The sequence below is a fragment of the Thalassophryne amazonica genome, chromosome 3, assembly GCF_902500255.1.
Source record: "Thalassophryne amazonica chromosome 3, fThaAma1.1, whole genome shotgun sequence".
Classification (NCBI taxonomy): Eukaryota; Metazoa; Chordata; class Actinopteri; order Batrachoidiformes; family Batrachoididae; genus Thalassophryne; species Thalassophryne amazonica.
In genome coordinates this window covers 65,857,576-65,880,417 of record NC_047105.1, presented here as the reverse complement: position 1 = coordinate 65,880,417, position 22,842 = coordinate 65,857,576, and the positions used below count along the sequence as shown (strand labels likewise).

The window sequence follows — 22,842 nt, the reverse complement described above, 5'->3', positions numbered from 1 at the left end:
CTGTAAAAACCTGCACAGTCAGCTTTGAAATATTTTATTCTGACACACATGGGGATCAGTGAACCTATTTCAGCACATGCTGGCATAGTTTAAGATAATTTTGCAGATAGTATTTCATTCAGTCATTCATTTTCTGCCACTTATCCAGCTCCGGGTCATGGTGGCAGCAGAGACAAGACAGCTCATCCCACACTTCCCTATCCTTGGCCAAATCCTGGAACTCTTTCTAGAGGATCCCAAGGCATTCACAAGCCAGCTGTGAAATATCGCCCCTACAGCGTGTCCTGGGTCTTCCTGGGGGCCTCCTCCCAGTTGAACCTACCTGGAAGACCTCCCGAGGGAGACAGTCAGGGGGCATCTTCACCAAATGCAGAACCACCTCAGCTGGCTCCTTTCAATGTAAAGAACCAACGGCTCTACTCCGAGTCCCTCCCAGATAATGAATGTTTCTCGCCCTGCCCAGGAGTGTATAGATACCTGATGGAGGAATCTCATTTCTGTCACATGTATGTGCAACCTTATTCATTTAGTCATTACCCACAGTTCATGACCATAGGTGAGGATAGGAGTGAAATAGACTGGTAAATTTAGAGTCTCGCCTTCTGGCTCAGGTCCATCTTCACCATGATAGTCTGGTACAGGATCCGTAAAACATCAGACGCCACCCCAATCCGTCTATCAATCTTACACTCCGAGAATGCGGACACATGCTCCTACTTTGGTCATATATGGTTGGTGCGGTTCTGGTACTCCATACTCCTCTTTTGTTTTACATGTTAAACAAGATTGTTGGCAGTGTGGGACAAGTATGGACTTTTTCAGGTAGCTACATGTGAAAGAGGCCTGAAGAATCGTAGGGTTCTAATGGCCACGACCTAAGTTATTTTTAAGGTACCGAAAATGTCATTTTAAACATTATTGTAGCAGCCAACAACTACGAGTATTTTTGGTGTAAAGATTCGGAACACTCCCACTGCACTCTGAGCTTCTGTCCCATTTATTCTGTTTGACCACGTGTGCAACGTATGCACACTCACTGCGTGCAAGTCCAGCAACTGTTACCCCTCCACACATTTAAGAAAAAACTGACTGACCAATAATGTGGTCAGAGGCATATACGAGGTCTGTCAATAAAGCAACGGTCCTTTTTATTTTTTTCAAAAACTATATGGATTTCATTCATATGTTTTTACGTCAGACATGCTTGAACCCTCGTGCGCATGCGTGAGTTTTTCCACGCCTGTCGGTGACATCATTCGCCTGTGAGCACTCCTTGTGGGAGGAGTCGTCCAGCCCCTCGTCGGAATTCCTTTGTCTGAGAAGTTGCTGAGAGACTGGCGCGTTGTTTGATCAAAATTTTTTCTAAACCTGTGAGACACATCGAAGTGGACACGGTTCGAAAAATTAAGCTGGTTTTCAGTGCAAATTTTAACGGCTGATGAGAGATTTTGAGGTGATTCTGTCGCTTTAAGGACTTCCCACGGTGCGAGACGTCGCTCAGCGCTCTCAGCCGCCATCGTCAGCCTGTTTCAAGCTGAAAACCTCCACATTTCAGGCTCTATTGATCCAGGACGTCGTGAGAGAACAGAGAAGTTTCAGAAGAAGTCGGTTTCAGCATTTTATCCGGATATTCCACTGTTAAAGATTTTTTTAATGAAAGACGTGCGGACGGGTCCGCGCGTCGGGACGCAGCCGGCGCGGCGGCACAGGAAAAACACCTCTGTGTTGATAACCATTTGTAAAATCCAGGCGGCTTTTGATGGCTTTCAGTGGAGTGAGTATATGAGAAACCCGTAGAAAAGGGGGTGTTCACAATAATAGCATCTGCTGTTGACGCTACATACTCAAAACTATTACGTTCAAACTGCTTTTTTAGCAATCCTGTAAATCACTAAACTAGTATTTAGTTGTATAACCACAGTTTTTCATGATTTCTTCACATCTGCGAGGCATTAATTTTGTTGGTATGGAACCAAGATTTTGCTTGTTTACTAGTGTGCTTGGGGTCGTCTTGTTGAAACACCCATTTCAAGGGCATGTCCTCTTCAGCATAAGGCAACATGACCTCTTCAAGTATTTTGCCATATCCAAACTGATCCACGATACCTGCTATGCGATATATAGGCCCAACACCATAGTAGGAGAATCATGCCCATATCATGATGCTTGCACCACCATGCTTCACTGTCTTCACTGTGAACTGTGGCTTGAATTCAGAGTTTGGGGGTCATCTCACAAACTGGCTGCAGCCCTTGGACCCAAAAAGAACAATTTTACTCTCATCAGTCCCTTACCACTTATCAGTTTCCTTACCACTGTTGCTCTGGGGGTTGGTAAGGTTCGACCTTACCTGTGTGAAGCGCCTTGGAATATCTTAATAACTTCCCTGTTCTCTCACGACGTCCTGGATCAATAGAGCCTGAAATGTGGAGGTTTTCAGCTTGAAACAGGCTGATGATGGCGCCTGAGAGCGCTGCGCGACGTCTCGCACCGTGGGAAGTCCTTAAAGCGACAGAATCACCTCAAAATCTCTCATCAGCCGTTAAAATTTTCACTGAAAACCAGCTTAATTTTTCGAACCGTGTCCACTTCGACGTGTCTCACAGGTTTAGAAAAAATTTTGATCAAACAACGCGCCAGTCTCTCAGCAACTTCTCAGACAAAGGAATTCCGACGAGGGGCTGGACGACTCCTCCCACAAGGAGTGCTCACAGGCGAATGACGTCACCGACAGGCGTGGAAAAACTCACGCATGCGCACGAGGGTTCAAGCATGTCTGACGTAAAAACATATGAATGAAATCCATATAGTTTTTGAAAAAAATAAAAAGGACCTATACTTTACGGATAAAAATCTGACCACCACAAGTGCAGTTTGAAATACTGCTGCAAATGTTTTAAGCCATTTTGAGTTCTAAATAAGCACGCCTGAAGGACAATATATGCTTAAGATTCCTTTAAAGTAAATGTAGTGACACCTCATTTAATTACTTTGAAAATATTCCCAGCAATGTTGACGGAAACCAGCACGCAGGAACAACAGCTCTATACAAGTGCCATTTTATTCACATTAAGAAACAGTGGAGAAACAGACAAAACTACAACTGACATGCAACAGAAAAAAATTAGTTTGGAAGCAGGTTATAGGTTTCCATGAATGAAAAAAGAATACAAACATACAAAAAAAAAAAAAAAAAAAAAGAATAAAAGATATCCCTTCTGTTTGACTCAGATGTTCAGTTTTCCACAATACTGCTGAAATGTACTTCTGCTATGACTTTTACTGATAAATGTAGTATAACATTATATCCACATTCTTATTAAAGCAAACTTCTCAATTTGCCGTTTCCACACAGCCAGCAAGGAGCCAAAACACAAAAACTGATTCAGAAATGTAGTATAACATTATATCCACATTCTTATTAAAGCAAACTTCTCAATTTGCTGTTTCCACACAGCCAGGAAGGAGCCAAAACATAAAACCTGATTCAGTTATGTTAACGGTTGGTGATGCGATTAAAAACCCGTTAAAATGTCCACTGGAGAAGTTCACCCTCATCTCAGGCAGAACTTTCACTACGGTGAAAAATCTGTTTTAATCAAACATATTTGCAAAATCTCAAGTTCAGTTGAAACAGGTCTCCTTGACAACATGGAGCCACTGTGGCTTCTGCTGAAGAGCATCGAGATCTTCTGAGGGAACTGAACAGACATGAGCATGTCATCAGACCAGCTGCACAGTGGCAGCCTGCAAGTAGCTCTGCAAGAACTGTAGTGCTTCTGCATTCAGACTGCTACTCAGCATGGATGGAACCTGACGAGAGAGAAACAAAAAGATGGGAAGTGACAACCATCATGTTTCTGTTTCATCATGTGGAGGCAGAGCACAGTTCCTTCACTTGAAACAAAGCCAAGCAACTTCCCTTTGACTGTGAAAACCAGTCTGAACACACTAAATACCCGTGCCGTGCCTGAACATACCCTTCCTGGACAGGCAGTTGAGAGCTTATAGAGTGACTGGGCCAGCAGGATTTTAGGATTGCCCACTGTTTCTCCAATAGGATCATGCTCTTTCTTCCCAGCAAACGCCAACTGAGAGAATGCAGTCTGATAACCCGGTGTGTCTTCAATATCAATGAAGTGCTCGTCATCTGGGATACTGTCATCTTCTGGTAACTCAAACAGTCCAATGAGGGCCTGTAGCAGGGGAGTCCTGAAGAGACATGCAAACCCAAACAGCTAAATGTTTTTACAGAACACATTAACCAAGAAATACAGTCCTGTGGACACCAAGGTCACCATTTCTACAACACATATAGCACATGAAGAATTTTACAGAACACATTCTCTGCTGGTTGCAATATCACTGTAACAGTATTTTGTTGAGGTACTTGGGTTTGTTCAGAAATTTTAACAAGTCACTGCGATCACTGGGCTGAGAAAATACCTCCAGCATGTATGTCAATCTTTAAAATGATATGGGTGACTGTGCCAAGTGTCAAGTCAATGCCAACACAAGTAAAGCTCTGTATAGTAGGAAAGCGTTTAATAATATTTCCTGATCAGAGGGGGTTAAGAATGAACCAACACAAATTGAAAATCAATTTTGAAGTAGTAAACAGGACTACATCAATAGATGGACACCTGAATCAATCTAGTTGTACTATGAACCATACTATGTACTAATGAAATCTGATACAACTTGTGTCGTCAAAATCTGTAATGGCGTCTCTCATTCGCTGTTGTGCGGCAGCACGTTACATTATCCTTTGGTTTCGAATCAGGGCGTGAAAATGTGAGACTGTGACATCTCATCAGAGAAATTTTCAAACTATTTTACAAATACAAACACTGTGAAGACAGATCATAGAGTAAATCCAACACAGGCCAGGAAAACAAAAATAACTTCTTTCGGGTTTATTGGCAGTTTGCAAACCAACACGGTGCATTACCGCCACCAAATGTTTGGGTGTAGAGCATTAAAATGGATTCTGACATATGCTATCAAAAATAACCCGGAAACATTCACCACGTAAATAAAAACCCAGATTTCTGGGAATTCTCATCACTGAACAAGGACTGTTCCTGAATTGTATTGCAGCCCATGCACACTACCAGTTGGACACACATAGGAAAGTAAGTCCAAACAGTTAACTGATATTGTATCGAGATACATGTTTTATCAGGGAGATATATACACTATTGATCAGTTAATAAATATTTTTACAGCCAGTCTACAGCACATGAAGAGACACAAAGAGCTATTACTGCCAGTTATGACCTAACTGCATCAGTTGCTTTTATTTCCTTAACCTAGCTTTAACACTGCAATGTCTATTGAGTCTTGCTTGCTGGCATATAGGGGTCTCATTAATGCACCTTCCAGACTTGTTTGAAAACGGTAATGTCAGCAGGTAGAGTTCCGTGCTCTTCACATCATTAAAATCAACAAAACCCCAGAGTTGTTAAAAATGTAATAAGCACAAAATATGTTTGACAATAGAAAATCTTTACATGATTTCTTACCAGAGTTTGGTGTACTCCGTGTCCATCATCGCAGGGCATTCAGTCAGGATTTTTGTGATACCAACAGCACAGATCTTCTTTTCAACTGAGCCAGAGACCTTCTGAATCTCTGGAATAACTATTTTCTCCAACACCATACCAAACATCCTGCAACAGAAGACCCAACAGAATTAAAGCATGTCTGCTGAACTGAGGCAATGTAAACTGAAGCACTTCAATGTTGTGTCTGTGATTTGGTTTGGGGAGGCCACTGTCATGTAGGCAGTCTGTAATATTCAGGGTTTTTGAATCCCATGAAAAGATGAGAGATAAATGCATTTTCTTTATATAAACCATGTGTTCAAATCTTTTATATTTCCATAATTCTAACAAAATATGCAGCCCTAATGTGTGCAAAAAGATTTCAAGAGGCTAAAATGCCATGCAGTTATCACTGTGCATTCAACAAGTTGAGCTTTGGACTAAAAATACACTTACTTTGGTTGGATGCCGTCAAACATCTCCTGGAGTGCAATAGCACCATATTTGACACAATACAAATTGACAAACACTAGAAAACCTATGAAAAATGGAAAATGTCAAAAGACAAAATTCAACAAATATATATTATATATATTATATATATATATATATATATATATATATATTATATATATCAAACATGGATGCATGAGAATGCTTTACTAACTCTTGATGAACTTTGTGGTTTTGGAGTTTTGTAGTCTCTGGAAGAGCAGAATGAAGATTTGTTTCCTGTACTGAGTGATAGATTCTCTGAAAGGAAAAAACAAAACAAAAAACAAAGACATGTCAACAACATGCATCTTGACGGAGCCTAGCGAGTGCCTCAAACACTGATCTATGATTGACTTACGGGGGCATGTGCTCTATGATACTATTGAGCAGATAAAAGCCTTGGTGGTCATTGGCCTTGGAGGCAATAAGTTTTTGAAAGACTCCGAGCATACCCGGCTGAAAAGAAAAAAATACAATCATGACAAGAACCATCACTGTAATGGTGGCACACAGTGTGAAATATGTCTGACAACCGTAACTGTTGAAATGTGATTGAATACAGGTATGACCTTTTTAAAAGTAATCACTACTATAACTTACTATTTTATCAACAGCAGAGCTAGCAATGTTGGCACCTCCCTTCTCCAGGTAGGCCTGAAGCAGGCGAACCAAAGGAGGGATGTTTCCTGCACGCTCCCACAACACAGGCTGCAGCAGGTGAGGGAATAAAGCCATGTAGGATGACGGAATAGACTTGGCGTGCATCTCCAGGAGGAGAGACATCACCTGGAACACGTATGGAAGAAACTCTGCAATGGATGACAGAGTATAAGTGGAACTGGCTCTCATCAAACAGCCGAGTTTAAGACTTTAACGTGGAAAAATAAAAGCAGAACATAATAACATGCAGAACAGACCTTGAACATCATTTTGAAGGATTTCTGTGAAAACAGGGAAAAGAGCTTCTTCAAAGCTGCCAACAGTGGTGGGGTTGGCCTTGCAGGTAATCCGCACCGACAGGCACAAAGACTCAAACAGGTAGTGGTTAAAGTGTGGTTTGCTGGGATTCTGAAAATGGAAGACAGATCAGCAGATGGTTGTTAACCTGAACTCACAAGCATCTTCAGCATCATTAACTGGTATCCATAAAGAGTACACCGTGACTTACCTTGCTCACTAAAAGAAGCTTATGTGTGAGTTGACCAATCAGAGTGGGAATGTAGGGAACAATGGACACCTGCAGGAGAGAGAAGCTGCGCATAATGGCTGTAAAAAGATAAAGATCGACAGTGAACATAAATTTGGAGTTGGTATTGTGCTACCTGGGAAACATTTGGAATAAGGAAACAGCTGAACTTTACCTTTCATGATATATTCATTTTCTGAAGACCCAGGGAGAGCCAATGCTTTAAACAAGTTGTTCAGTAGCTGCTCTGTATAGGGTGCCATCTCTGTAGCAGTGATACTGGAAAATTAAAGAAAAGAAAGAAAAAACATCGAGTAAACTGTATGCAAAAGATGTTTTGCACAAGGCAAATGGTTAGATTGTCAGATTTAGCAGTTTAAGTAAAATAAAAATCTGATGTCTAAATGTTCTAAAGTTTACGGACTTTTCTGTCATTCTGGCCTTGTGCTTGTCTTATGCAGCCCAAATATAGCCTTTACTCTTGTTACTTAATCCACTTGTCCGTTCTTGCTACATGAACTGTATAATGGCCCAGTCACACGGCACTTAAAGGGCAACGAAGCCCTGACGAAACAAGACATCTGGACTTTCGTTGGCATTGTTTAACCTTCTCGCAGCTTCGTTCCTGCAGCTGGCACTTCGTCAGAATTTTTCAACTGTTGAAAAATTTGAAAGAAGGGCAATGAAAACCTCAATTCGTCTGTGTTTCGTTTTGCTGTCGTTCTTGATGTTTTTTTAATTGTTTTAGTTTTTGTAACGTTATTGTTTAATTTGACTTCATTGGAGCAGCTGAATGTTTTCACACAGTGCAGAAGCCGGTTTCAGAGCGCTGAGGCTGCTGCTTCATGTACTGTTGGAAATTACAGGGCAAACTCAGCCTGCTTGCTTGGATTTTTTTTTTATCTGTGTGAGGGGTCAGCTTCACTGGGCTCAGGCACTTTATACAAGCCAGAATTAATCTTTTGTGTGGCTATAATTAATTATTTTGCCACAAGTAACTGCTGAATTTGAAAAAACAAAAAAGTTGTGTAATTTCCGACGATACTTGAATGCAGCATTAGCAGCAGCAGCTGCTGCTTGCGCTTATTATTTTGTGTTAAATATAACAATATGAGTGTAGGAATGATAATCCAGTCCTTCTGTACATGTGGCAACGGGTAGATGAATCAAAATGATTATATAAAGAGCTGTTCTGGAAGACAGAATTCACGTTGTGGATCAGTGATCAGCTGGTGGAATAACTGCACGAGTCAATGCGCACGTACACATGCACTGATTAATTTACTGCTCTGATTCAATCATCAATCATCTTCATATTTATTCTCCCTTTTGACAGTTTTCTGTTATAAATCAATATATATGGCTTAGAACATAATACTGTGATACAGCAGTGACCACAGCGCACTTTTTTTTATTTTATTTTATTTTTTTAATTGGAGTGAGACGGAGCGCGCAGCGTGTTGACAGTGTGGATTCTGATGATGAAGGAGATGATCCTCTTTTGTTCTGGACAAGAAACCAAAGCAGGTGGTCCACCGACGTGCACACAGATCTCCACAGCTTCCGTTTGCAGTTTCTCCAGGACTCAGGTGCTATGAGTTCCGTGTCCTGGAACTCAGAGATGCAGACACACACTGCTCCAGCTGTGGCTCCAGGCACGTTTCATTTAAAGCGTCAAGATGGTTAGCTTCGGTTTTTTTAAATTCCTCTTTCGTCCCTTTTGCGCTCTTGCTTCGCAGGCTGTTCAGTGATAAAGCTCTTTCGTCCACCTTTTCTCAACAGATTCAAGCAGGAACCGTCGCGTGCCGCGTGACTGGGCCATAATATCTGATTTTTTTGGGCAACAATTATACCTATTGCTTCTCAGACTGGTATGATGAAAATTTTAATAATGGGTCATGGGTCTGCAACCTTTACTGTCAAAAGAGCCATTTTTGTCCCGTCTTCCACAAATAAAATTCTTCTAGTGCTACAAAACATATATGACCTTTAAAATGAATGAATTAAGATAACACAGCTTATGTTTTTCTATATACAGTTCAACTATATGTTTTTAATTGTTGTTTTTGTTTTTTATAACCACAAATCAGAAATGTTTGGATGATATAAAAAATGTGGTGGTGGTGGACCCATAATGATCCTGATATTTCATGTTTTGTGTGGTCAACTTTATTTTATTTCTTAATATATATTCATTCCTACATTTAAGGCCTGCAGCATTTTCAAAGAAAAAAAAAGGTTGGGACAGGGTAGTTTATTCTAAATGTAAGAATTAATCATTTTTATAGACAATTTTCTTGAGAACTGTCAGTGGATGAAAACCCCCTGACATTAGGTTAAACATATCCCAGCATGCCTCAACCCAGCCACGACACCCTGCTATTGAGGTGGGCGCCATTACTGAGGTATTAGCTAGATTTACAGAATTTGAGAGTATCTCTCTAGGCATGCTGACGAAACTTGTAGCATCAACAAAAAGCACAACCTGTTTATTTGCTCCTATACCAACAAAACTGTTTAAGGACCTGTGGCCCACTCTTGGGCCGACTGCGCTGAAAATGATTAATCTCTTTAACTTCTGGATCTGTTCCTAAATGTTTCAAATCTGCAATGATTAAACCATTACTTAAGAAACCTAATCTTGACCCTAGTGTATTGAAAAACTATCGGCCAATATCAAATCTATCATTTTGCTCTAAAATTCTGGAAAAAGTGGTGTCACGGCAGCTCGTGGACTATCTTACTGAGAATAATCTCTTTGAGCCACTGCAGTCTGCTTTTAGAAAATATCATTCCACAGAGACGGCTCTCACTAAAGTGGTGAATGAGCTTCTGCTTACAATGGATTCAGACACCACTACAGTTCTGGTGCTGTTAGATCTCAGTGCTGCATTTGATACCGTGGATCCTCATATTCTACTTGATAGGCTGGAAAATCATTTTGGGATTACTGGGAGTGCCCTTGCATGGTTGACGTCATACCTGACCAGTTGTTCTCATTGTGTTTTAGTGACATGAAATTTGGGACCCCTGCTTTTCTCCCTTTATATAGCAGCCCTTGGGCACATATTGCAGTGTTTTGGGATTACCCTTCACTGCTATGCTGATGATACTCAGTTATACATGCTGATAACTGCTGGTAACCTCATTCAGATAAAATCCTTAGAAGATTGCCTTGCATCAGTGAGAAGTTGGATTGGGGGGGGCGGGGGGGCTCCGAATCGCGATTATTTATTGCGATTCTGAATTGATCCAAAATGTCCAAGAATCAATTTTTTTAAAAGCATTTTTTAAACATTTTCTTGCTTACTCACTGCGTGTACCGTTTGTCAGGCAATGGCCTCCGTACTACAGCTTCCCCGTGAGGAGAGGGCCCGGCGTGCTTCAAACATTCGTGAGCTGCAGCTTAGCATCGCAAACAAAGAGCTAATTCAGCCAGCACCATCTCCGCTGAAGGCAAATGTTTGGGCGCATTTTGGATTTTATTATTTGCTGCATAAGAAGGAGCTTGACATGACTTATACAGTGTGCAAAATATGCAAAATGAAAGTCAAGTACTTTGGAAACACTTCAAATCTGCAAGCTCACATGCTACGCCATCACCCTGAGCTAAAACTAGTGGAGCAGCGGTTTCTGCCGACTACTGACCAGCGCTTCGCTAAACTACCAGCCAACTCTGAACGAGCAAAGCAGGTAAGTAAATTTACATCTAAAATCACTTGATTAACCTTGTAAAGCTGCATTTTCTTAAACATAAACATTTTTTAAGTAATATAACTATTTCTCACAGCTCTTTGTATCGAAAATCGATTCTGAATCAAATCGTCACCCCAAGAATTGGAATCGAATTGAATACTGAGTTGTTGTACGATTCACATACCTAAGTTGGATGTCTAGAAACCTCCTACTTTTAAACTCTGATAAGACTGAAATGATGCGTCTTGGTCCAGCGAGACATCGGCATCAATTTGACCAGTTAACACTTAGCCTAGGCTCGTGTGTCATACATCACACTGACAAAGTGAGGAACCTTGGGGTAATTTTTGATCCTACATTGTCCTTTGACCTCCACATTAGAAATATTACAGGACTGCTTTCTTCCACCTGCGAAATATAGTGAAGATTCGTCTCATCCTGTCTATGGCTGATGCCGCGAGTCCAGTCCAGACTTAAGACGCACTTATTTTCCCTTTCATATGGCTAGCATACTGGCATAGTATAATCTACGCCTTTTACTCTTAATTCATTTTATTAGGTAACAGAGCATGCCGCGGCCTCAACTTTACCTAAATTCTTTTTTGTTTTTTAGTGAAGGTTAGGGCTAGTGGCCAGCAATCACCTTAGTATTTCCTGTTTTTTTGTTGTTTAATGCTGGCAAATTATACTGTATTTCTTGTCTTTCTGATGCCTGATTCTGTTTTTTCCTCTCTGTTTAAGGTGCAGCTCCATCCAGAGATGGGTGTTGTATTGGTGGAGACCATCCTGTCCTGTGCACCAACAGCATTTCCTGTATATTCATTTTGTGAATTGTTCTGTAATTTATGTCTGTAGAACAGCCCAAGCAGAGGGTCACCCCTTCGAGTCTGGTTTGCTTGAGGTTTCTTCCTCAGAAGGAGTTTTTCCCTTACCACTGCTGCTCTGGGGGTTAGTAAAATTAGACCTTACTTGTGTGAAGCACCTTGAGGCAACTCTGTTGTGATTTGGCACTATATAAATGAAAATAAATTGAAATTGGGGAAAAAAAGCATTTCAAGTCATTGAATATTATTTAGACTTCATTTACATCAATCATTCAGAAATCCAGAAACTGGGAATAGTGCAGCATTTTTATTTTTATCTTCATTTTACATACAGTCCCAACTTTCTCTGATTTGTTGTTCTTTCGTGTTGCATTTCTGAAATTACAGAACTGCTATAAAGAAAAGCGTTTTATTGTTTTTTTTAAACTTTGTAGAACAAATGTAAACACCAAACTTATAAAGAAGGAAAAATACACAGACGTGCAGGAAAATTTTGATATAAACTGAAAAGAACAATGCAGGCTGATTTGACTCACCATGTTTTTTTTTAACCTAAGAATAAAATAAGAGGTAACTTACTTTGAAATAAATAAAACATGTAACTGCAGCCTAATAACAAATTAGCAGCTTGCATTTTTATTCTGACTGGAGTTCATTTTAATGTGATGATAGAATTCATCCTGTTTTTTTTCTCCTCCTCAGTCACGTTTTGTGCTTGAACATAAAACTACATTCACTCACAATCTAAAATAAATACTTTAAAAAATAAAACCTTATTAAAGTTCAGAGTTCTCACCTGATTAATGCGAGAACCTGTGCACTGAGACACAACTCCGTTCAACCCTCCTCCCCCTCGCACTCTCCCTGCCTGTGTGAGGACCAGCTGCAGCAGCGACGCAAACACAGAGCTCATTTGAAAATCTCCGCATTTTAGACAGCTTTCAGCAAGTCGATCACGGCTTTTTCGACCGTGTTTTTCGAAAATTGACTGTCCAAATCAAAGCTGGACTGCTCCCTATCAAAAATTCTGTTGTAATCTTCAAATGGCGCAGCTATTTGAAGATTACAAATTTGAAAAAAAAAAAGAATAAAAAAAAATGCCAGACTTGTGAACACTTTTAATGACAAGACAGACAAGATTTTTAACCAGACATTGGTTTAGCAGGGGAAAATATCTACTAGACATAGACCAAAAATAACTGGTCCCTGACCTCGGACCAGTGGATTTTACTGAAATCACACAAATTCTCATGCTATTATGATAAATTTTAGCATAATCTGATCAGTAGTCACTCTACCCCCCCAATGACCTATTTATTTGATCATTTTATCATCTACTCTGGATGATTGACACTGCGTGGCAAAAATTATATGTCAACATGCAAAAGTTTGCAGATCCACAACCAAATGACATGCCTGATTAAACACATTTTGTTACTGCCAGAAATCTGTTACGTGTACTCAGAATTACTAAGATCTCACACTTACAAGCCCTGTTAAAACTGTACCTCTCAGAAAACTGAAACCAGACTGGTGAGGCTTTAACAGAGAACTTCAGTATTCTCACCAGTAGTACTCTGGTTTAAAATGATGCAGTAGTTACTCCCCATAAATGATTTCAGGGTTCACCGACAGGATGATAGACACTATCATAAAGAGCCAGTCCACCACAGCAACAAGCACTCTGTTGTTAAGCCAACCATCATTGTACCAAAAGTCAGTAAATATAACAACCTAAAGAGGTCTGATCAATTAGAGGTGTGTTTTTTATTCACAGGACATTTGGGTAACAGTGGAATGACTTAAGTCATGCTCCCACACTGAAAGACCATGTTCATCAAAAAGAGGGAATATACCTTTCACACTACACAGAACTACACTTGTTTGGATTGTATGAGACAACAACAGCAACAAGTAGGACAACTAGGCTAACCTCACATAAAGCTATTATGTTTTACAACTGAGTTTTCAAACCCCTAAAGTGCTCAATCATGAGAAAAAAAATTATTCCCTTCGATCCCATACAAAAATAGGGCAGCGCAGTCTCATTTGAACCCTTATGTGATATCGTGGGATTTGACCACATCCGGGGACAGCCTGCACAAACATGGCAGAGGCGGAGTGTGGGAGTTTCAGCACAAACCATTCAGCCCGGCTTGGTAAACTTAAAAGCATACTCGCTGTCACCTAGCAGACCTGACGGTTAAAGACATGCCAGTTTAAAATGGTTTTCACTGAAACCCCTATCCTCTGAATGGTTTGTGCTGACACTCCCACACTCCGCCCGGGGATTAGTCTCTTCACACAAACAGCGTCAACTCTAATGGGAAAATGGTGTACTCTTTTGTTTTCGGCTGCAATCACCAAAGCAGTCATGGAAAGTGCAGTTTTTTTCGGTTCCCAGTGGCGAAGGGAAGATGAGACAAATGGGAGCCGTTGTGTCGGTATGTGTTAGCCTACACAGCTAACCAGAGTAGCTGCGTTCTCTCGCCTACACAACCGCCTCGAGACGTTTGAGCTCCTGGTCGCAAACAAACCGCAACACGTCCACTTTCCAACGCATCGTCACTTTTTCACTTTGTTTGCGTGTAATTTGCCCAAAAACTCACAGAAAGTGCCATGTTTCTGTCCCTAGATATAGACAAAATACATCATATTTTACCCCTTGAGCGCTCGCCCTCAAACAAGACTGCGCTGCCCAGTTGAAGTGGATATTTTAATAATGTGCTGTACTTGAACAATAACTGTGCATATGAAAGATCAATGTGTTCCCACTTATTTTAGACTTACAGAGAAGAGTTGTCCGTGCCTCGCATTGTGAAGAGCCTCTCCAGAGCATGGGCAGCGTACGTGTGCTCCACTGTGCTCTCTGCTTGCAGGTGAGTTATTAATAGAGGAACAGCCTGCAGTAGCTGCTCCTTAGGGAGCTAATGGGAGGACAGACATGACATCAGGGATTCTTTAATTTGACATTTGGAAGATGGAAAAAGTCAGAGAATGCAACACTTCATACCTGGCTTCTGAAGATCATGACATACTTAATGGCATCTGCCTTCAGCACTGGAAATTCATTAACTACAAGGGGAAGAAAAGGTCAACCATCAGTTATTAAATTTTAATTTGCTGTCACTGGTAAGTCTGAATACTTGTAATAAATGAGTAAAATTCAAAGCCAAGCCCAGAACAGACATGCTACCATAAGACATGTGCCAACACCAACAGGTGAGCTGAAAATTATTCTTACCATTGGAAGATTTTAAATCTGGGAGAATGTGGTTCACAAAGAACTCTGTAAGATTTACCAACTCATTGGCTTGTGTTATTCCATGCTGGAAGATGATTTAAAATAAAAAAGATGATGAGAAACTCATAAAACTCATCACAGTATATAAATACTGGATCTGATTAAAACCTTAAAAATTAAAATAAACATTACCTTTTGTGTCTGGGCTTTAGATGCCAGTGATGTGACCAAATAGATAGCAGCATCTTTGTGCTTCCAGTTCTCTCGAGGATTTTTGGCATATTCAGATAACATTGAATTTACATAAGCCGAGAAGATGGCTGTGACAGGACCCTCGAAAAATTTGCACAGGCCTCTCACCAAGTCACACGCTGCCCGACGGCGAGTGTCAATGTCTAAAGGAAGATAAAGCCAAGATTATCATCAGCATAGTAAGGTGAAAACTCATTTTATTGATGAATAGGAGAAAGCTCTCCAAAGGAATTTGTGGATGCAGTCACACTGGGGTTCAGACAACAAACAGCCAAACAACTACTCAAATTAATCATATTGAGTATATGAGTCAGATCTTGGAATGTTATCCACCTAAGTTCAGTTTTTTTGGGGGGCGATTATGTAAACAGAGTACCGGTACTTGCATTCAGAACCAAAGACACTGCAGACTGAGCTCTGTGCGTTAATGTGGGGTTACAGCCAAGTGCAATGCCTCACAGCTTTTATTTTACACAAAAAAATAAATAAATAAATAAATAAATAAAATAATAATAATAATAAAAACACATAATACTGAGTATTCAGCAAATGGAAAAAGGCTTTCATCAGTCTTCTGTACAGTGTCACATGAAACCAAAAAACCCACAACTTGGCCAAATCAATATGCAGATCCACTTCAGATCTACTATGGCGACTCAGTGAAACAAGGGAGAAGCCAAACAGACTTCTTCTTAGGCTCATGATAGCTACAATGCAAATACCTCAACTGAGACGTATGGCTGCAACTAAAGATTACTTTACAATTGGTTAATTGATTGATTATTGGGGAGGTGATGGTCTAATGGTTAAGCAGCGAGCTTGGGATGAGAGGATCCCAGGTCAAACCGCCGTATGGCCGGAAAATCACTAAGCACCCTTGGCCAAGGTCCTTATTCCCCACGTTCCTCCCAGTGTGTAGTGAGCACCTTGCATGGCGGCACCCTAACATCGGTGTGTGTGAATGAGTGAGTGAGTGAGAGAGAGAGAGAGAGAGAGAGAGAGAATGAATGCGAGGCATTACTGTAAAGCACTTTGAGCTTCTGATACAGCAGGAAAAAGCACTATATAAATGCAGTTCATTTACCAGCCCATTTATTTTCTCAATTAGCTGTTTAGTTGTTAGATCTATAAAAAGGTGATAAATGTGGATCAGTGTTATGCAGAGCTCAAGATGATGCCTTCAAACATCTTGTTTACAGCCCAAAGAAGTCAGTTCATAAAATAAACCAGAAAATATTCACATTTAAGAAGCAATCAAAGAATTTGTTTTTAAAAGACTCAAAAGAATTGATTATCAAAATTTAATGTAACTAATTTAATTATTAATAATTCATGTTGATTTTGTTGCAGTTCTACTGAGCAGGCTCCTGCATTTACAACTCAGATCTTAAACAACACTTGGGACTAATGAGGTGACAGTTTGCTCACAGGTTTGTTTGGTTATTAGGGCCCGAATAGGACAACATCCTATGAGGACCATATTGTAATTGCGCTGTTTATTATTATTCTTTACACTTTTCAAATCCAAATTTCGACCCTTTCCCATGCTCAACAACTCAAACTTTGCAAAGTTGTCCGGTCACATTCGAAATTCGATATTTTGGGGGCCGCGCACATGGTCGCAGCGAAATGGCAAAATAGTGCCCCCAAGAAATTTTCAAAAAACCCTCCGCATTGGGATTTTTTTGTCGTAGCCTCACAAAATTCGGTACACATATTTACCATGCTGGGACGCACAAAAAAGTCTCTTAACATCATGGTGAAATGTCAACAAGAAGTTGACCATTTGATTTTAAGTTTCGATTTTGAGGTAATTTTTGTTCACGCTACCTATTTTCTAAACACTATCCACGCTAGAGCCCGTGGACTCCCATGCACAATGCGTTAATTCTATATATAAAGACAAACGCAATCATTCTTTCTGGCCTCGATATATGCCATTTACATGCATGTTTGTTTACATAAGTCACCAACATTTGAGCAAGTCGCGCTGCTTATGTCTGTCTCCTGTCTGCATGAGGTGGGGTTAGTCTGCTCTCATCTGCAACAGTGAGCCAGCCAGTTCATGTTAAACAGCTGCATATAATTTTCCTCTGAAAATTACCCTAAAAGCGAAAGTGTACAGACCCCCAATTATGTTGAATCACTGTCCCTGTATGAAATCAGTCCACATGACAAACTAATTACAAAGTTGACGTTTTATATGAATTGGTGCAAGATTTCACAGATGTTTACCGAAAAGCGGCATGACCTGCAACCACTTTAAATCTATAGAATTGAGGTTTTGTGAGAATTTGTAATTGTCACAAAATCAAACTTAAAAATGACAACTTACTGAAGGCAGTCTGACACTACATTAAAACAAAAAAAAACATTGCACAGTAAATTCATCCAAAGCGAATGACGAGATGTAACCCAATACAAAAACATTTGAATTAAAAAAACAAAAAAAAAAACAAAACAAAAACCCTTACATTTACAGGAAATTAAATAACCATTAGAAGTTGTGATTACTGTTTGTGAAGAGTATGCTTAAAAAAAACAAAAAAAACCCTGACATTTTGTATACTATGGCATCTGATCCTGTTATTTTTGTAAATAATGTTGGAGTACCTCCAGTTGATAAAGTTACTTACTTGGGTTATGAACATGCAGATAATTTTAATTTAACTGCAGGCAAATGTGTGGCAGATTTTAATTGTCAGTGTAATATGTTTGGTATGTATGGTACTTCATTTAATGATTCCCAAATTCTTCCTCTGAACTCAAATGAAATGAAAACAGTTTATTGTGCAAGGAGAAAGGCTAGGCTAGACTAGAAAGGCTAGTCTGGCGTATGGTATATACCACACATTGTAGTATCTTGCAAATTGTATGAGTATTGAGGTTTATTTTGCTAAGTGTTGTATAAAATTTATTGACAAGGTGCGCAATAGTGATAATAATGTTTTAAGTATAATTAGCAATATGGCCATTTTAGGCTTCCATTCCATAATTGGTGTCAATAGGAGATAACTTTTGTATAAATTTCATTGGGATATGAGTAATGTTGCTGCCTCTTGGCAGCATAATTTTGATGAGGTATTCAGACTTGTACAACAAATTATAGAAATGCATGCAATGATAATTAAGGAAATTTGCTCACTGAGCAAGAATGTATGGCCATAATTACACACCTGTGTACAGGGTAAATGCCTGGTACTTTTTTATGTTATTTATTTCTTATTCTGCGTTTTATTCTATCTTGTTGCAAAACTTTGTTTTTAAAGGTTTGTGAATAAAGAACGTACAAACAGTGCGTTTGGAAAGTATTCACAGCATTTCACTTTTTCCACATTTTGTTGTTACAGCCTCATTCCAAAATGGAGTAAATTCTTTTTTTTTTTTTTGCTCAAATCTTCTACTCAGAACATCCCATAATGACAACATGAAAACATTTTGTTGAAGTTATTTCAAATTTATTAAAAATAAAAAAACTAAGAAATCACATGTACGTAAGTATTCACAGCTTTTGCTCAATACTTTGTTGATGCACCTTTGGCACCAATTACGGCCGCAAGTCTTCATGACTATGATGCAACAAGCTTGGCAGACCTATTGTTAGGCAGTTTAGCCCATTCCTCTTTGCAGCACCTCTCAAGTTTCATCAGGTTGGATGGGAAGCGTCAGTGTACAGCAATTTTCAGATCTCTACAGAGATGTAGAATCAGATTCAGGTCTGGACTCTGGCTGGGCCACTCAACGACATTCACAGAGTTGTCCTGAAGCCACTCCTTTGATATATTGACTGTGTGCTTAGGGTTATTGTCCTGCTGAAAGATGAACAGTCACCCCAGTCTGAGGTCAAGAGCGCTCTGGAGCAGGTTTTCATCCAGGATGTCTCTGTACATTGCTGCATTCATCAATCCTGACTAGTCTCCCAGTTCCTGCTGCTGAAAAACATCCCCACAGCATGATGCTGCCACCACCATGTTTCACTGTAGGGATGGTGCCTGGTTTCCTCTAAACGTGACGCCTGGCATTCACACCAAAGAGATCAATCTTTGTCTCATCAGACCAGAGAATTTTGTTTCTCACAGTCTGAGAGTCCTTCAGGTGCCTTTTGGCAAACTCCAGGTGGGCTGCCATGTGCCTTTTATGAAGGAGTGACTTCCGTCTGGCCACTCTACCATACAGGCCTGATTGGTGAATTGCTACAGAGATGGTTGTCCTTCTGGAAGGTTCTCCTCTCTCCAGAGGAATGCTGGAGCTCTGACAGAGTGATCATCAGGATCTTGGTCACCTCCCTGACTATTGCCCTTCTCCCACTATCACTCTGTTTAGATGGGCAGCCAGTTCTAGGAAGAGTCCTGGTGGATCTGAACTTCTTCCATTTACAGATAATGGGGGCCACTGTGGTCATTGGGACCTTCAAAGCAGCAAAAATGTTTCTGTATCCTTCCCTAAATTTGTGCCTCCAGACAATCCTGTCTCAGAGGTCCACAGACAATTGCTTTGACTTCCTGCTTGGTTTGTGCTCTGACATGCACTGTCAACTGTGGGACCTTATATGTAGACAGGTGTGTGCTTTTCCAAATCATGTCCAATCAACTGAATTTACCCGAGTTGAACTGCAATTAAGCTGTAGAAACATTTCAAAGGATGATCAGTGGAAACAGTATGCATTCATTTTGAGCTTCATGGCAAAAGGCTGTGAATACCTACGTACATGTGACTTCTTAGTTTTTTAAGAAATCTGAAAAAATTTAAATCTTTTTTCACATTGTCCTTATGGGGTATTGTGTGTAGAATTTTGCAGGAAAAATGTATTTAATCCATTTTGGAATAAGGCTGTAACATAAAATTAAAAAATGTGGAAAAAGTGCAGCACTATAACTACTTTCTGGCTGCACTGCATTTTTCACATTTCAGTTCCAAGTAGGGCTGCAGTTATCGATTATTTTAGTAATCGAGTAATTGGATAAAAAGTACTTTTGCATTTTAAAACATTAACAGTCCAGGGCTCTCCCTAAGTAATGGCACAATGTCACTGCATCGTCACGGAGATTGTCAAATTTAGTGTATCCCTTTCTGTTTTCCTGGGTAATTATTTTTTCACATCTTTACAAGTTTTGCATCTTTCCTGTTGTCAGGAGCTCAGCCAAAGTTTCAAGTTTATTTTTTCAAGTTTTAAGGCACATATAGCCTCATTCGCATACCCTCAAACACTTATTTTTATTTATTTATTTTTTGCTATACAGATATAAAAACAAACGTATACATTCATCACCATTCGTCACACCATTGCATATACTGTGCCTCCTCAACCTGAAAAGGAGTGGGAAGAAGTGTAATTTATAAACTCCCACCCCTAAGTAAAATTCGCAAAATATAAAACTCATGGTAGAGCAATGAACTACAACAATCACCCATCACCACCATCAATTCTTTCTGCTTGCTTCCGTATTCGGATCTTCTTTGTGAGGTACACATTCAATTCTCAATAGCAGTATACTCAACAACTCCATATTCAATTATTCAAACCCATTACAAGTGCTCATCAATGTATACCCATATACGCACATTCACCTATACGTGTACACCTATATACAAGTACATGAAAACCCATACACAATTACACACAAACATCTATGCATGCATACATATTGTCCTTTTCATTTATACTTTTCTATCTTCGAATGTACAGTTAGGTACTAACAACTTTCAATTAATTTAAAGTTTAACACATTTTTACCTTCTAAGCAATTACAAATAGTCTTACACCCTGATCATTACTATCATAATGCCGTACACCTGATACTACTGTTCAATGTCTATACAATAATCTACACTTCTTAGTGACTCTATAAGCATGTTTTACTCATTTGTGTACTGTGATAACATAATTTCTTTATATTTCTTTTTGAACTTATAAATGTTTACACACAGTTTAATGTGGTTGTCCAAATGATTCCATAACTTGACTCCACATACCGACACGCACCAACTTTTCAGAGTAGTTCTTACATAGTGTACTATAAAGTTACCACATCCCTCAATCCATACTAGCGATGGGTATCGAGAACCGGTGCCTTTCGGGAATCGTTAAGAAATGATTCGATCCACCGACATCAATAAGCTTTGTGCTTAACGATTCTGTTATCGGTCCTTCAGAGTGGCCGTTGTTTTGGCGGGTGTTTGTCAGGAAAATTATAATTTCTCTACATTGATTACAGACCCTGCAGCGGGTCCTTAATCAACTTTTCTGCAGCGCGGCTTTGCTTTGAACCTTGAACCAATCGAAGCAGTGGTTCGCAGATTGAAGCAATGCTTCGATCGATTGCTTCGTTTATTTCTTTCTTTCGCTTAATTTTCCCCCGCTAAAACCCTAAAGAGCATACGTCTGAGAGTATTATTTACCTTTTCTATGTTAAACCGACCTGTTATGGTCTTCTGAAACAGTTGATGTATTTTATAACTTAAAAACGGGAGCGATGCTAACGCGTTAGCATGTCTATGGCATTTTCAATGTTAAAAGTTAGCATTTAGCAATTGCAGCCGTCATCACATTCGGGTGCATTTGTTTTCAAATTGTAATATTCCTTAAATTTATTTTTGCTTATACATTAATAATCTAATGATTATATACAATTTTAGAGAAAGAGACAAAAAGAACCTGAATAGAAACACAACAGAAAATATATAATAGCAACTAACAATGAACATAAATAAATACATACAGAAATACATGTTTCCTGTGAACACCTAGTGACTCTTACACCTCCATTTCATCCCTGTCTTATTTAAGTTTTATGACAGTTTGTTTCGGTCAAACCATATTTTCAATGTGTTAATTTCTTCAGTGATTTCCTCCAGAACTATCTGCCAAGCTAGAAAACTGCTGCATCCTAGTAAGAGTAGAATACTACTGGAATGAATTTGAATAAGTTGTATTTTTTTTTTCTCACCTAAATGGATACTCCAGTTTATCGTCTGGAATAGTCCCAGATTGCATTTCAGAGCTTCTAGAATTGAAACATTTTCGTGCAGGTGGTGTTGGGGGGTAATTTTGGGTTTCAGCTTTTTTTGTTTTTCACCACTTTCATCCCTGAATATGAGTTGTTATTCACTTTTGTGCGGATTAAAGTTACTAACTGGGACTCCTGTCTCGTTGCGAGAAAGAAACGAGAATCGTCCTCCGTTCTGTTCACACAGCTCCAAACGTTGCGCGGCTCTCTGACAAGTCAAGAGAACGATAGAATCCAGTCTGAATTAATAACTTCAAAGCGAAACACCATTTTGTTTATTTTTATTTATGTCCAGAGATCAAGGATACAGTGACTAATTTCATATTTATTTACTTTAAGACTCAAGGAAACACATAGAAAACATGTAAAGCCTACTTTTAGTACAAAATTCACGAGGTATCGATAAGGGAATCGATAAGGAATCGGATTGATAAGCAGAATCGATAATGGCATCAATAGATAAAATCTTATCAATACCCATCCCTAATCCATACTGTCCTCCTTTCTTACAGAACAGTTTTTGAATATTACATGGCAGTTCATTTTTATTAGCTTTATACATTACTAATGCAGTATGAAATTTTACCAAGTC

At 39.5% G+C, this 22,842-nt stretch overlaps 1 protein-coding gene across 2 annotated transcripts in view; it reads right to left on the bottom strand.

The window, feature by feature from the left end:
* Window positions 1–3,037: 3,037 nt before the first annotated feature.
* Window positions 3,038–22,842, bottom strand: part of cse1l (CSE1 chromosome segregation 1-like (yeast)) — a 56,509-nt gene continuing 36,704 nt past the window's right edge. The window contains exons 11-24 of one of the 2 annotated variants that reach the window (XM_034166601.1): window positions 15,184–15,386; window positions 14,992–15,076; window positions 14,761–14,822; window positions 14,538–14,674; window positions 7,403–7,506; window positions 7,210–7,307; window positions 6,959–7,109; window positions 6,642–6,850; window positions 6,400–6,497; window positions 6,214–6,299; window positions 6,003–6,084; window positions 5,526–5,672; window positions 3,981–4,212; window positions 3,038–3,813 (exon numbers count right to left, since the gene is read on the bottom strand). In XM_034166601.1, the coding sequence (XP_034022492.1) occupies window positions 3,724–3,813; window positions 3,981–4,212; window positions 5,526–5,672; window positions 6,003–6,084; window positions 6,214–6,299; window positions 6,400–6,497; window positions 6,642–6,850; window positions 6,959–7,109; window positions 7,210–7,307; window positions 7,403–7,506; window positions 14,538–14,674; window positions 14,761–14,822; window positions 14,992–15,076; window positions 15,184–15,386 (1,784 nt within the window). In that variant the 3' untranslated portion in view covers window positions 3,038–3,723. The remainder of the gene's footprint in view (window positions 3,814–3,980; window positions 4,213–5,525; window positions 5,673–6,002; window positions 6,085–6,213; window positions 6,300–6,399; window positions 6,498–6,641; window positions 6,851–6,958; window positions 7,110–7,209; window positions 7,308–7,402; window positions 7,507–14,537; window positions 14,675–14,760; window positions 14,823–14,991; window positions 15,077–15,183; window positions 15,387–22,842) is intronic. The other variant, XM_034166602.1, reaches the window with a different exon arrangement.